The following is a 15,976-nucleotide window of genomic DNA, read 5'->3' on the forward strand; positions in this document are numbered from 1 at the left end:
AAAAAAAAAAAAAGTAGTTTCCAAGATCAAGGTCATCTAGATTTTTCTATTTATCATTCTAAGAGTGTTATACTTTTGTTTTTTACATTTACATTTGTCTGTGATTTATTTTGAGTTTATTTTTGTGATAAATACAGAGTTTATGTCTAAGTTCATTGTTTTGCAGTTCTACATGTAGATGTCTTACTAGAGTTTGTTTAAAAAGTTTTGTTTTTTTCTCCAGTTGTGTTGCCTTTGGTTTTTTGCCAGTAAGGTTAATTGTATTCGTGTAAACATATTTATGGTACATTTTGTTTTGTTATAGTGATGTACTTGTTTATTCTTTCACTTTATATATTTTTTAATTTTTAACATATTTTTAACACCAAGCCCAGTATTTTCTTGAGCATAATGGTGCACACTTACAATTCCAGCAGTAAGGAGGCTGAAGCAGAATTTCTCTGAATTCAGGATCATTGTGGGCTAATTAGCAAGTTCCAGCCCAGCCAGACTGCTGAATGAGGTACATAGATTTTTATAGATAACTATGTCAGAGTTGGAGAGATGGCTCAGCAGTTAGGAGCACTCGCTGCACTTGTAGAACACTAGGTTCTGTTCTAAGCACCTACATGGTGGCTCACAAGTGTCTAGCTCCAGTTCCAGAGGCTCTCAGGCCCTCTTCAGGTTCTGTGGACACCAGGCATTCATGTGGTGTGGCAAAACACATATACAGTAAAAAAAAAAAGCTAAAAAATGTAATTATTATGTCATTATTTTCATCATTTGTTTGTTAAAACTTGGCCTATTTTGTCTAGGCTGGTTTCAAAGTACAGGAGACAAATGATTTTTTTGCCTTAACCTACCATGTGTTGGGTACTTGCTAGTATTATACTTTTTTTTTTAAATGAATGAGTCTTGGACACACTTTATGTATGTGTGTATGTATGTATATGAATATACTGTCACTCTCTTCAGAAACACTAGAAGAGGGCACCAGATCCCATTACAGATGGTTGTGAGCCACCATGTGGTTGCTGGGATTTGAACTCAGGACCTTCGGAAGAGCAGTCAGTCAGTGCTCTTAACTGCCGAGCCATCTCTCCAGCCCTAGTATACTGTGTTTTAAAACAAACCATTCATATTTATTGATGTACATACACTGTGATTTAAAAAGCTCTTTAATGGTGAATTATTGTCGTCACAATTCTGTGAGTATCCTTGTATGTTGCTTATCTGTGAACATCCTTACGCATGTCTTTGTTGGGACGATGTCTTTGAATGGCATTTCTGTGTCAGAATGTACACACTTAAACATTTTAATGTTAAGTACCGAGTTCATTCCCAGAGAGGTCTGGCAGTATGTGACAATGCTTATAGCCCTGTATGTCAGTGAACTTAAATTTTTTTGTATGGAGAAATTGACCATTGTGGTATGTAATAAGTACAGTAGAGTATTATATCATTTTTTAAAAACTTAGTGTTTTTGCATATGGAAGCATTTTCAGTTTTTTTTTAAATTTTATTTTTTGTTTTTTAAAATAAGATATTTTCTTTATTTACATTTCAAATGTTGTCCCCTTTCCTAGTTACCCCTCCGAAAATCCCCTATCCCCTCTTCCCCTCCCCCTGCACCTCAACTCACCCACTCCCATTTCCTGGCCCTGGCATTCCCCTATACTGGGGCATAGAACCTTCACAGGACCGACTAGGCCATCCTCTGCTACATATGTAGCTAGAGCTATGAGTCCCACCATGTGTTTTCTTTGATTAGTGGTTTAGTCCCAGGGAACTCTGGGGGTACTGGTTAGTTCATATTGTTGTTCCTCCTAGGGGGCTGCAAACCCCTTCAGCTCCTTGGGTACTTTCTCTAGCTCCTTCATCAGGGACCCTGTGTTCCATCCAATGGATGGCTGAGAGCATCCAACTCTGTATTTGTCAGGCACTGGCAGAGCCTCTCAGGAGACAGCTATATCTGGGTCCTGTCAGCAAGCTCTTGTTGGCATCCACAATAGTGTCTGGTTTTGGTGGCTGTTTATAGGATGGATCCCCAGGTGGGGCAGTCTCTGGATGGTCCTTCCTTCAGTCCCTGCTCTGAACTTTGTAACTCCTTATCGAAGTGTCCACACTTTGGTGTTCCTTCTTGAGTTTCTTGTGTTTTGCAAATTGTATCTTGGGTATTCTGAGCTTCTGGGCTAATATCCACCTATCAGTGAGTGCATATGACAGGAGGAACAAGTTCCAGGCAGAGACAGCTAGAATACGGAACACCAGAGATTACCAGATGGTGAAAGGTGATAAGAATCTTAGCAACAGAAACCAAGACTACTCGGCATCATCAGAACCCAGTCCTCCCACCACAGGGAGTCTTGGGTACCCTAACACCAGAAAAGCAGATTTGGATTTAAAATCCTATCTCATGATGCTGGTAGAGGATTTTAAGAAGGACATTAATAATCCCCTTAAAGAAATACAGGAGAACACAGGTAAACAGGTAGAAGCCCTTAAAAAAGAAAAACAAAAATCCCTTAAAGAATTACAAGAAAACACAACCAAACAGGTGAAGGAGTTGAACAAAACCATCCGGGATCTGAAAATGGAAGTGGAAGCAGTTTCAGTTTTATGTGATTCATTTATCAGTGTTTTTCTTTGGGGCATTGAGGTTTATGTTCTGCCTGCTATTTTCTAGTGTTTACTTTTAAATATTTGATTACAGTGAGGTTTTTATTTTGATGTAAGGAATCAGATAAATGGCTAGCTATTGTTTTTGCATTCTGCAGTGATTAGTCCAGTATTAGTGTTGTTATTCACCTGACGATTCTGTAGTTGTACTGCATAGTTTTATTTATTATTTCTTTCTGTAATGTTTTAGTATTTAAAGAGCCAAATGTCCTTCATCAATCATTTGGAATTTTTCTTGGCTATTTTTGAGTATTTACTCATTCAGATAAAATTCAGTACGAACACATATGTTTTTATCCACTTTATCTTTCTTGTCCAATACAACACTTAAAAATACCATGTACTAGGTAGGGGTCCAGGTTTGACTCTCAGTTAATGTGTATAAGAAGGTAAAGTGTTTTCATTGAATTATAAACTAAGAAAGACAAACCAGGGTTTTTTTTTCTTTGTTCAAGTTTGGATCTTTTTAAAAAATCTTATGTGAATCTGTGTATGTACACTTCTAAGTGTAGGCACCCGTGAAGGCCAGAAGAGGGCATTGGCTCCAGGGAGCTGGAGTTACAGGAGGGTGTGAGCCACCAGAACTGGGTACTAAGAACTGAGCTCCTGTCTGCAAGAGCAGTGTGCTCTCTCACTGAGCCAGCTTTCTAGCTCTTTACCTTTACTGTATCAAGTTAAATATGTTACTTATATTAAGTAATCCTTTTAGCCTGGCAGTGGTGGTGCACGCCTTTAATCCCAGCACTTGGGAGGCAGAGGCAGGTGGATTTCTGAGTTCGAGGCTAGCCTGGTCTACAGAGTGAGTTCTAGGACAGCCAGGGCTACACAAAGAAACCCTTTCTCGAAAAACAACAACAACAACAAAAGTGATCCTTTTACTCTTTTTAAAGGTGGTTTCATTTCTGCTTCTGAGTTGAGTAAATGAAAATTGAGTAGAAGCTGGGCCTGGTGGTGTTGGTCTTTAATCCCAGCACTTGGGAGGCAGGGGCAGTTGGATCTTTGAGTTCAAGGCCAGCCTGATCTACAGAGCTAGTTCCAGGACAGCCAAGACTATATATACAAGGAACTCCATCTTGAAAAACAAAATCAAAACAAACAAACAAAATTCCCTCCCAAGTACTGGGATTAAAGGTGTATGCTACCATATCCAACCTTATTGTTTCTTTGTGAGCTGTTTTTTAAGATTTATTTATTATTATATGTAAGTACACTGTAGCTGTCTTCAGAAGAGACGGTCAAATCTCATTATGGGTGGTTGCTGGGATTTGAACTCAGGACCTTCGGAAGAGCAGTCAGTGCTCTTAACCACTGAGCCATCTCTCCAGCACCTGTGAGCTGTTTTTTAAGTTAGATTTATCTATCTATCTATCTTAAGTTATTTTTCTTTCTTAACAATATTTAATAATTTTAGATAAAATTCTTTTTTTTTTCAAAGATTTATTTATTAGTATAAGTTCACTGTAGCTGTCTTCAAATGTACCAGAAGAGGGTATCAGATCTCATTATGGGTGGTTGTGAGCCACCATGTGGTTGCTGGGATTTGAACTCAGCACCTTTGGAAGAGCAGTTAGTGTTCTTACCCACTGAACCATCTCACCAGCCCTAGATAAATTTCTTATTGCCCATAGAAAACAAAATGTAGAAATGAACTTTATATATATATATATATATATATATATATGTAACTATATGCATGCATGTGTATGTCTATTAGTTGTTTTGTTTGTTTTGCAGTTCTGGCATTAAAACCAAGAGTCTCACACATGTTGGGCAAGCCTGCTATCGCTCTACAATCCCAGCTGTTACTGTACTTTTACTTTACAGCTGTGGTGGTTTGTTATGGAACTGCTAATCAGCTTCTGATTATCCTGCCTCAGCTTCTCAAGCCTTCTTTTGTTGCCAGTTATTACTACTTTCATCTGAGATTAATTGAAAAAACAATTTCTAGTGGTTTAAAATGTAAAGGGTTCAGTTTTTGTGTGTACACCTGAAGAAATGCTATTTGTCTTCTCTGACATGTCAGTGACCCACACTCCTATTTTCTACTTTCTTCTGGGGACCTGGTTACTGCTATGTTTGTTTTTTTTCTCTCATGTAGGAAAAAGAAAATGGTTTTGATTTGGGGGTATATTTGTTCTTTTTGTTCTTTTACTGTTTTCTTCATTACATTTGCCAACCTCAGGCATGTGAATCATCCTGTTTGCTAATTCCATTTTTTAATAGAAATTTCCTTAATGGCTTCACTTCCCTTTGTAATTTGTGGCGCTATCTCACATATTTTTGAACTGTTCAACAAAATGAATTACACTAATGGATTTTCTAATGCTATATAGCTCTAGCATATATGAGATAAATTCTAGATAATTTTGTTGGTTTGCTATTCTAGTATGTAGCTACATTTGATTTGCAAATCTTTGCAGTTATGCTCTTGAGATTGGCAGTTTTTTATTTTAATATTTTATTAGACTTTGTTACCATGGCTATACTAATGTGGAAACACAAATCGGAATTTATTCTATTCTTGACAGTTTAGTATAGGAAATACGTATTTCTTTTTGATTGGTAGAATTTGTTGTGTTCACATTTAGGTTTCATCTTGAATTAAGGTAGGTAGTGTATTTTGTGGATTTTCTGTTGTTAGGCACTGCAGATCCTTATCTATGGGTGACACATTCCAAGACCCCAGATGGATCTGAAACCATGGGTAATACTGAGCCCCACATATTTTATGCTTTTTCCATATGCATATGTACCTATGATAAAATACAAATTAGGCACAGTATGAGGTCAATAATATCACTATAAAACACAATAATTATGTTTTGTAATAATTGGATAAATGTAATAGTTGGGGCGAATGTAGTCTCTAGCTCTCAGAATATCTCTTTGTACTTTAATCTTTTGCCTAAAGGAAGCATTTTACTGCTTCCCTTTCACTTCCATAAATTGTTAGCATTACTACTTTATGCTTTGACACAAGTATTAAGTAAATTAAAGGTTCCATGAGCAGAAGCATGTAATAGTAGCTAGCAAGTTACCAGTGAGTAGCATACATTGTGTGAATAGGGGGGACAAAGAGATGATTCATATCCTGTATAGGCTGTGGTGGGAGGGTGTGAATTCTTTATGCTGCTCAAAAATGTACACTTTAAAACTTATGAACTATTTCTGATATTTTAACTGTGATACTTTGACCACTGGTATTGGAAACTATGGTAAGTGAGACTATAGACAGAGAGGGGGAACACCTTAGTCATATTTTACTGATGTTTTAGAGTTTCAACTGTTCTGCAGTCATTAATACTTCTGGAATGAAATCTTTACACATATTTCCATGATCTCTTCTCTAGGACACATTTCTAGTAAGGAAATTGCCTATGTAAACGTTATATAAAAATTCAAGGCTTTTGTTAATGATTACCACCATAGCCATTGTCTCGAAGTGTACCTGGAGTTGTAAGTCAGAGTAATACTAGTTCTCATTTTCAAAGATGGAGTGAAAGAGCCAGCTTGTCAAAGGTAGAACTGACTCTTAGAACCGTGTTCTATTCCAGAGCTTGTTTCTTCAACTGTTTTACCACACTGATTGTGAAGTACCTAGTCAGTACTGGGCTGTTTGTTTAGTTTAGAGTCTCATTATGTATTCCTGGCTGGCCTGAAACTATGTAGACAAGGCTAGTTCTGAACTCAGAGATCTATCTGCCTGCTTCCGCCTCCAGAGTGCTGGGATAAAGGCATATGCCACCATTCCAGCAAATGTGATTCTGAACTGTTAATTCCTGTTATAATTCACCATTTTTTGGGTAACTTTGAGTGTTTTCTTACCTAGAAAATATTAGCATCTGTATTCTTTCTTTGAAATTTCTTTTTTTTTTTAAAGATTTATTTATTTATTATATGTAATTACACTGTAGCTGTCCTCGGATACTCCAGAAGAGGGCATCAGATTTCGTTACGGATGGTTGTGAGCCACCATGTGGTTGCTGGGATTTGAACTCAGAACCTTCAGGAGAGCAGTTGGTGCTCTTAACTACTGAGCCATCTCACCAGCCCCTGAAATTTCTTTAGTTTTCATGTTCCTATCCTTAGATATAATCTTTACCTACATATAGGTAGGCTGATAGCTATTTATCAGAATTCTTAATACTTCCCTACCTATGACCTTGATCTGAAAAGTTCACATATAATCCATTCAATTTCCTTGTAAGTAAAATGTAACCTTTGTGTTATTACTAATTTATAATAAACGTTTAATAAGTAATCCCTGATGTAGACTTGATACTATAGTGTTGCTATAGCACAAATGTAGAGAGAATGAAGAAGTATGTCAGTTTACATTTTCTGTGTTAACTGTACAGGGGAAATTTAATTTGTCTTACAATTTAATCAAACATGATCCTAACGGACAGTTTATGTTGCATCAAGCTTTGTTCTTGTAAATGATAAAAGCTTTAGGCTATCCTAAACCAATTATTTTATATTAAAGGTGTTGATGAGATTTGTGGTTTTTATTAACAATTGTTTATCTAGAATGATAGAGAAATATTATATGAGTACATTGTTTTCAGCTGATTTAAACTTAAATCCCTCAAATGCAATAGCCTTAAACTCAGGCATTTAATCCCAGCACTCAGGAGGCAGAGGCAGAAACAGGCATATCTCTATGAATTCCAGGCCAGCTTGGGTTACGTGGTTGAGACACTATGCCATAGCTAAACCAAACCAACAACAGCAACAACAAAAAAATTAGCATGTACTGCCTTCCACAAGTCATGATTACTAATGTCTAGGAGTTTCATTGATAACTCTTTATCTCCCTTCTTGTATTTTAAATATTCTGTATTTTAAATATACTACCACCACCACTACCACCAATATCACCACCACCACTATTTTTTCTTCTTCAGATGATGGTGATGGAGATGATGGTGATGATGGTGTGTGTACCATGGGGACACATCGTAGGGTCAGAAGACAACTTTTGGGAGTTGGTGCTCTTACTGCATCCTGCTGAGGCAGGGCCTCTCTTGTTTGTGCTGCTCTGTCTACTCAGGATATCTGGCAAGTTAGTGTGCTTACAGTCCATTTTCCTGCTACCATATCTCAGAGTAGGAGTGATGGAATTATGGATACAAATAACCATATTTGGTTTTTTGTGGGTCCCAGGGGTCAGGCTTAAGTTGTCAGGCTTGTGTGGTAAGTACTTTTAATCCCTCCAGCCATCTCTCAGCCCTGTCCTAGATTATTATTTTTACTTTTAATTTCTAAATGTGTGTGAATGCATATGTGAGTATCATCCTCTGGAATGCTGCCTGCTTCCTTTGATACAGGGTCTCCCATTAGCTTAGAGCTTACCAGCTTGGTTAGCTATTGAGTCCCAGGATTCTCCTGTCTTTGCCTCCCCAGCTTTGGGATTACAAAGTACACTTCTGTGTTTGGCTTTTTACATGGGTTCTGAGAGTTGAAAGGCAAGCACTCTACTCACTGAGCTGTTCCCTCAGCCTGAAAGTATAATTTGCTAGCTAGAATACTTGTAGAATGCAGTGTGGGAGCCTGGAGGCTTGTTACTAAGTTGGGCCATCTCATCTGAGAGAGGTGTGAGTTCTTGGAGGTGTATTTCTGCCCATTGAGTCTGAAAGAGTGAGGTTCTGAGATCATTCTAGTGTAGAAGCAGACTAAGCTGGCAAGCAGATAAGGTTCAGGCATCTGTCACCATTATGGACAGCAATGGCCAAATTGGTCTTGGTTGTCAGTGCTTCAAAGATAGCTTACAACTGTCTGAGGGGCTATCTTGGCTTGAGACTAGCCTTTGTCTTTATGAAGGGAGGCTCTGGAGGAGTGTGACCTGTGTCTTGTACTATCCTGTGCAAAGGTAACAAAAAGGCAGGTGCAGCTCTGTATTGCATCTCTGTTTCTAGAGGCACTGGCATCATTCAAACTCCTGTGTCCAAGAAGAGATTGATGCCTGGAATTGACAACCACTATGAGTGGGTTAAAGCAAGACTATGTTGGATTTATGCTCACTTGCCACTCTGGGCAGCTTTGCCAAGGCCATCTATGATGCAGTCTCCAGGATCTCCAGCCACCTGACCTTTGGAAGAGAGCCTCTTTACCAAGTCTCCCAGTCAGGAATTCACGACCATTTGAAAATATCCATGCCAGGGTCCTGGTGCAGAAGATACAGGTTTAGCTATGGCTGAAAAACATAGTGTTGTAGTTTTTTGTTTTGTTTTTTTTTGCACCAGGAATTTGAGCTCAGGTCCCCGTGCTTGTGTAGCAATTACCTTTACTGCCAAGCCATCTTCCTACTCATGTTTTTGGGTTTTGTTTTGTTTGTTTTTTTTGTGTGTGTGTGGTTTTTTGTGTTGTTGTTTTTTTTTGTTTTTGTTTTTGTTTTTTTTAAATGTAGCTCAGGCTGGTCTGGAATTCTTGAGCTCTCTTCAGCCTTCTGAGTATTAGAGTTACCATGATCAGCTAACAGGAGGCTTTTTCCTTTTACTTTTTTTTCTGGAACACAGTCTCTTTCTTATCATTCATGCTGGCCTTGAACTTGCTGTGAAGCTAGACTGGCATTAATCTTGTACTTCTGCCTTCACTTCTCAGGACTGGAGTTGCAGGCTCATGCCACCATACTCAGTTTATAGGGTGTTGGGGATCAACTCCAGGGACATGTGCATGTTAGGCAAGTGCTCTGCTAATGGAGCTACACCCTTAACTCAATATATGTATATCTTAATTTTCTATTTTATGTGTTTGAGTTTTCTGCTTGCATGTATGTATGTACACTGAGTGTGTGCCTGACCCAAGCATTAGATCCCCTGAGTCTGTAGTTACAGAGGGGATTCTGAGAACTGAATTGAAGTCCTCCACAAGAGCTGCAGTGCTCTCACACCCTCAATCCCTGAGCCATCTCTCCAGCCTTTACTTTTGAGTGTGTGTGTGTGTGTGTGAGAGAGAGAGAGAGAGGGGGTGGGGAGGGAGAGAGAGAGAGAGAGAGAGAGAGAGAGAGAGAGAGAGAGAGAGAGAGAGAGTTAGGGTTCTTTATTTTGTGCGGTTTTTCCTTGAGCTCTGTGGTCTGCTGAGTATCTTCTGGTTCATCTCTGGTACCCTGGTACCTGGTTTGGCTCATCAGAGTGCAGCCTTGCTTCCCTAGGATGTCCTTGGCCATATGAGTTTCCCTTCCAAGTTGCCTAGAGAATTTCTGCTCTGCCAACTCCTAATGGCAGCATGCCATGGCTTAGGCTGATGTTGGCAGACAGCTTCTTTTCCCAGTTAGGTGTGGCAGATATGTGGCCTGCCTGCTTTGTCCACTGTTCTGGCCTGGCATATTTTTTCTTTTCTTTCTTTTTCTTTTTTCTTTCTTTCTTGGGTTGTTTTGTTTGTTTGTTTGTTTTTGGTTTTTTTTCGAGACAGGGTTTCTCTGTGTAGCCCTGGCTGTCCTGGAACTCACTCTGTAGACCAAGCTGGCCTCAAACTCAGAAATCTACCTGCCTCTGCCTCCCGGGTGCTGGGATTAAAGGCATGCACCACCACTGCCCGGCTCCAGTCTGTTTTTATTGTACTTTTACATGGTTCATACTGTGCTATCTGTAATTTTGTATTTTGTTCTTTTCATTTATATTTTCTTTGGTATCTTATTAAATGGATATACCTACAATAGCTAATAATTTAATTTTCTGCTGTTCTTCCTTCCTTTCCCTCCATCCTCCTCTCTCCTCCTTTCTTTCTTACAAGGTCTCACTGTTTCCCAGCTGGGCTTGAACTCTTAGCCGCCTGAGTAGCTGAATTGTGAGCACATACCCTGTGCCCAGCAGTAGTTTCAGTTTAGAATTTGGTGACAGTGCAAGGGATTTCAGGAACTTTTTTCTTTCTCCTGCATTGATGTTCTGTGGTTTGAAATGGGTGTCTTTATGGATCTTGAGTAAAATCTTCAAGTAAAAGTTTCTGGTTATAGTAAGATACGACCCAAACTTCTCTTTTCCTTTTTCTAGCTTTGTGTTATTAAACTTAGTAAAGTGTTTCCCTTTTTTTTTTTTTTCGAGACAGGGTTTCTCTGTGTAGCCCTGGCTGTCCTGGAACTCACTATGTAGACCAGGCTGGCCTTGAACTCAGAAATCCGCCTGCCTCTGCCTCCCGAGTGCTTTAATAGGTGTGCGTCACCACTCCCGACAAGTGTTTCCTTTTTAAAAGGTATATAATAGTAGGACACAGCTGAGGGCTTGAAAATGGTTTTAAGTTATTGCACATTCTTTCATATCAAAATTAGGGAAAATTAAGCTAGACAATGTGGTGTGGCCCACTCTTTCACTCTAACACTTGGGAGACAGAGAAAGATGATGGAGAGTTGAGATTGTCTCAATAAACAATAGTAGAACTAGGAAAAGTCAAATATGTAAGAATTATTGGATCTTTTCCTTATTTATGATTTTACTTTTTCTTCTTTTAATATTGGTAGTGCTTAATTCAGATATTTTGAGTAAGTGACTTTTTCTTTTTGGATAGTAAGCATTAAAAGTAGCCACAATCTTGAAAAACAAAACCAAGCAACCAAATAAAATAAATGAAACCACAGAGGCTTGACATGGTGGTGTGGCAAGCTCCTTTAATCCAAAGAATTGGCAGCTTGTAGCACCTGGATCACTGTGAGTTCCAGGCCAACTGTGGCAATTTAACAAATGTCATGCTGGCCTTGGCCAGGGAGACCTTGTCCCTCTTGCTCTTCCTGTCCTTGATAAATAAATTAATAAATTAGCCTTAGCATCAGATGATTTCCCCCTTAGTACTTCAACAAAGTAATGATATATGGACCGTGTTTGTGAAGGCTGATGGACTAAAACTCCATGCTGTTAAATCTCGAAAGACTTAATATTGTTGAAAACTGATGAGGAGGCTAGTTAAATTGTGTGTAGCAGGGCGGGATATGTCCTGGAAATCAGTAAGCATGGAACTTGGTGAGAATCCTGAGGACAGGAGTGGCTTCTAGTCTTTTGTGGCTACAAAGGGATTTGATCTTTATATTTCAGTAACTACTCTTAAAGTGACAGCTAACATTTGTCATCTTTTCCTACATTCCATGTTAAGCACTTTTTGAGCTCTGTGCTAATTCTGACCTATTGAGTCACCATGTTAGAACATAGCATATATAGCATTTACATTTGAAGATCTGTTTTCAGTTTGATTTCTGGTTGCACTATGATACACCTATTTCTAAACTTCTATTTGGCGTAAATTGACGTTTGTACATGTGACATTCAACACATGCGTGTCAAAAGTAGTTACTTTCACCATTCTGTTTTGTAGAAGTATGATATGCCTGTAGTACTTGAGATAGATTGTTTCAAAAGTTACATCAAAACAGAATGAAAATAAGGGAGGTTCTTGGTACATCCTCAAATGGATCATAATTTCTGGAATTTTAATCTGTTTTATAAATTGGAGAGAGCCAGCTGTGGGTGTGGACTTGGGTTTGAACAGTGTGGGTCAGAGCCAGGATGCAGTAGGGAGGAGTGGAAACACAATGTTTGGCTGAAAAAAAAAATAAAACAATTTATATGAATGTTTAACTATGTAGCCCAGGTTTGCTTTGGACTACTCCAGTCCAGGCTAACATTAAACTCATAATAATCCTCCTGCCTCTGGCAAGTGCAGGGCTTACAAATAACAAACTACCATGCCAGGCTTTGGCTGTAATTTTAAAAGCTGCATTTTTGGGTTTTGCTGATTCATTTGTCTTTTGACTTAAATATAAATATAATGATGTATGACATGTGCCTATGGATATGTGTGTGCTTTAGTGGAAGGTATGGATGACGTAGGGTGCAGGGAAAAGTATGAACAAAAGGCCTTTTACATTCTTATTTTAAATTACTAGGTTACATAGTATTTTTTAAAAGCATGCACATAATATTTTGAAAGGCATGTACATTGTGGAATGGTTTCCTTCATTTGTCAGAGGCCTTGTTTATTTTTGTAGTAGTCAGTATATGTCAGTAATTTTAGTGTTCTGTGGGGAAGCTATTAATTTAATTGTTGGCATATAACAGTAACTACCAGCAGACATAAGGAGCTAAGAGATTAAACTCAATTCCCTTCATGATTTTAAATAGTAAGCCTCCTTTCAGTAGTTATCTTTCACATAGTCTTCTACATGGCTGCGTTCTCATATATTTTCTCCTCTCCTTTTTTTTTTTTTTTTTTACAAACAAACAAACAAAAAAATAATCAAGGTTTCAAATGGTTAGGTATCATTGTCTGACTATAGAGGTATCTCAGAATAACTTTCCCTTTAATGACATGGAGCTCACAGCAGCAATCTTTCTCTCTTCCAGCTGTGAGTTATACTAATGCTTTCAACTCTGTAGTGAAGCTAGCCTAGGGATATGGGAATGAACAAATACAAGGTTTGGTTTAGAATTTGTTAGAGAAATGTATCCTATTGCAGAGAACTTTGAAAGGAAAATTAATGAGTCATAGTTCTAACAATTAGTATACGTCTAGCCTTTTAAACGTATTTTATAAAATCAGTTGTGAATTGAGCTGTGGCTTGAGGGTAGGGGATGACCTTTAAAGATAAGCCTGGTTATAAAGCTGACAGATTACCTTCATTTCCAGTGCTATATAGTAGAGAAAAGGGACCCTAGCCAGCTGAGGTAACTAGATAGTGGTTGGCTAGTGCTGATAAATACCTCCTGAATGGATTATGTTGATAGCCTTAAGGCTGAGCCAAGGGTTGGTGTTTTGACCAAAACAGTTCCTGGCCTAGACCAGAATAGACAGGCAGTGAGCTCCAGATTTTGAGCCCTTAAGTAAGGCATGTGTCCACTTATTGTCAGACTGTGGTCAGGACTTATCTGAAAACAGATGGTCTGCCAGTATTGGGGCTGTGACACAGAACCACGGGTTTGTGTCTTTTCCATGTGTAATAATTTCCATATAATGGAATGGGGTCTTTTGGGACTGGAAGATTAGTTCCTGTTGCTGTGGGTGTCCATAATAAAGAAACTGGAAGTAGCAACATTGACAGTGAGGTTAGCTGTGGGATAAAAAGCTTAACTAAGTCAATATTTAACTATTCCAGCCACGGACTAACATTCTGCAGTGTTAGGAGGGAGCTCTTGTAATGAAATTGGCTTTGTTCTCTGTGATTCTGTTTCATTATATATGACTCATTCACAGCATATGTATGAAAGTCTAATAGAAGTGTCTGGCTCTTTTTAAAAAATTACAATTTACTAGAATATTAACAGATTTCAGTTTCCCTACTAGTTTGATGTGTAGCAGTATGTAGCTTGGAAGGCTATTCTTGAACCTTATAAACAAATTTATTACCTGTTAACTAGTATTTCTTTTTTCAGTTTCTCTTCAGCAACGGGTAGCAGAATTGGAAAAAATTAATGCAGAATTTTTACGTGCACAGCAGCAGCTTGAGCAAGAATTTAATCAAAAGAGAGCAAAATTTAAGGAGCTCTATTTGGCTAAAGAGGGTAAGTTTGCTAGTCTCTTCCCCAACTTTCCTGCCAAAACTGTCTTAAATGTTAAGTTACTGATAGTACAATCTTTGTCATTGAATAAACCATGATGTGTGTGTGTGTGTGTGTGTGTGTGTGTATGTGTGTTATAAAAATAATGCTTTTTAGAACTAGGGTTCTCAAAAAAAAAAACCAACAAACTAGGGTTCTCAGTAGAGTTGGGGAGCAAGTTGAAAAAGCATCATTAAGGTTTGTTTGTTTTCTGACTGTAATCTGTTTCGTTGTAGTTGGCTGTTCTTAACATTTGAGGTACAGTCCCTGGTTCTGTTGTATAGAAACCGACATGTTATGGAATTTACTAAGAATTCAGTTATTTTCTCAGTATATACTATTTGGTACCTACTCTACCTACATTTTATTTAGGTGCTAGACATAAAATGGGAGCAGTAATGTGGCCCTTTAGGTTGATTGAACTGAAGGTGAGGAAAACAGATGTAGAGCCATTGTGCTATTAATTGTTAAGGATGAGTGTTTAAGTCTGGTGGGGTATCTAGTTAGGAGGGGCAGGCAGGGAAGGTGTTTGCATTCTAGGTGTTGGCTTAGAAGCAGTATAGATATGGCTTCCATGGTGCCATTGTGGAACAGCTGCAGCAGCATCTGGCTTACCTGGGAAACTCCTTAGAAATGTACATATTTGGGTGTAGTCCACATTTCCTGAGTCAAGAACTGGGATGAGGATCTGGTTGCCCAATGGTTGGTCTTTTAACAAGTTTCCATAGCAGTTCAGCAGCAGAGTTTCTGTATTACCAGGACTCTGGGACTCCACAGTTTGCATTTTTAGCAAGTTACTAGGTGATACTGTTGTTAAGGATTTAGGTAGCACACTTTGAAAATCAATAGCCTAAGTCAGGAGCTTTTGTATTTTTTAATTGAAAAAATTTGTTTTGAAAAATTTTTTAAAATTTTAATTGTTTAATTTTATATATATTGGTAATTTGACTGCATGTCTGTGTGAGGGTATACAGGAGTTACAGTTGTGAGCTGTCATGTAGATGCTGGGAATTGAACCCGAGTCCTCTAGAAGAGCAGCCAGTGCTACCTCTCCAACCCTGAAAATTATATTGAGATAGAATTCTATGAATCTCAGACTGGCCTTGAACTGGTTACAGAGTTGAGGGTGACGCTGAAGTTCTGATCCTCCTACCTTACCTTCCAAATGCTGGCTCATTAGTTTGATACTCCAGTTTAAACCCAGGCTTCATGCATGCTAGGCTCCTATTTTGAACTCCTAAAGTAACATCTTGGGCTTGAAAGTCTTTTTAAAAATAATCCTGTTAATGTTCTGTAACAAAACTGATGTAACTGATGTAACCATGTGGTTGCTGGGATTTGAACTCGGGACCTTTGGAAGAGCAGTCGGCGCTCTTAACCACTGAGCCATCTCATTAGCCCCTTTTTTAGCTTTTTGATTCTTTATGAATTTCATTTATGCCCCTCAATGTTGCTCTTCTCCCTACCCCTCCATATTCAGCCTTTACCCTTGGAACCTTCTTCCCCAAAAGAAAATAAACAAAGCAAGACAACAAAACAACAACTTACCTCGGAAACTTCGATGTGTCATAGTTGTCACACACTATACCCCTTTGCCCAAACAGCTTTTCTTGCAAATTTTCACTGCACTGAGTTGTTGGTCTGATTTAAGGATTCTGGCCTCTGCCACATTATCAATTCTAGATCCTCACTGGGACTCTTTCCACCATCCTGTTGTTGCCCGTGTCATGGAGATCCTGCAGTTTTGGTTCTAGCAGTTCATAGGTGGGCCAGTTCACAGCCCTGGGTCTGGGCCTGGG

At 38.6% G+C, this 15,976-nt stretch overlaps 1 protein-coding gene across 2 annotated transcripts in view; it reads left to right on the forward strand.

Annotated features, from left to right (window-relative positions):
* Positions 1-15,976, forward strand: part of Rabep1 (rabaptin, RAB GTPase binding effector protein 1) — a 97,939-nt gene that overhangs the window by 17,485 nt on the left and 64,478 nt on the right. For both annotated transcript variants that reach the window (XM_021177943.2, XM_021177944.2), the window contains exon 2: positions 14,013-14,141. In XM_021177943.2, coding sequence (XP_021033602.1) covers positions 14,013-14,141 — 129 coding nt within the window. The remainder of the gene's footprint in view (positions 1-14,012; positions 14,142-15,976) is intronic.

The sequence above is a fragment of the Mus caroli genome, chromosome 11 (assembly GCF_900094665.2).
Source record: "Mus caroli chromosome 11, CAROLI_EIJ_v1.1, whole genome shotgun sequence".
Classification (NCBI taxonomy): Eukaryota; Metazoa; Chordata; class Mammalia; order Rodentia; family Muridae; genus Mus; species Mus caroli.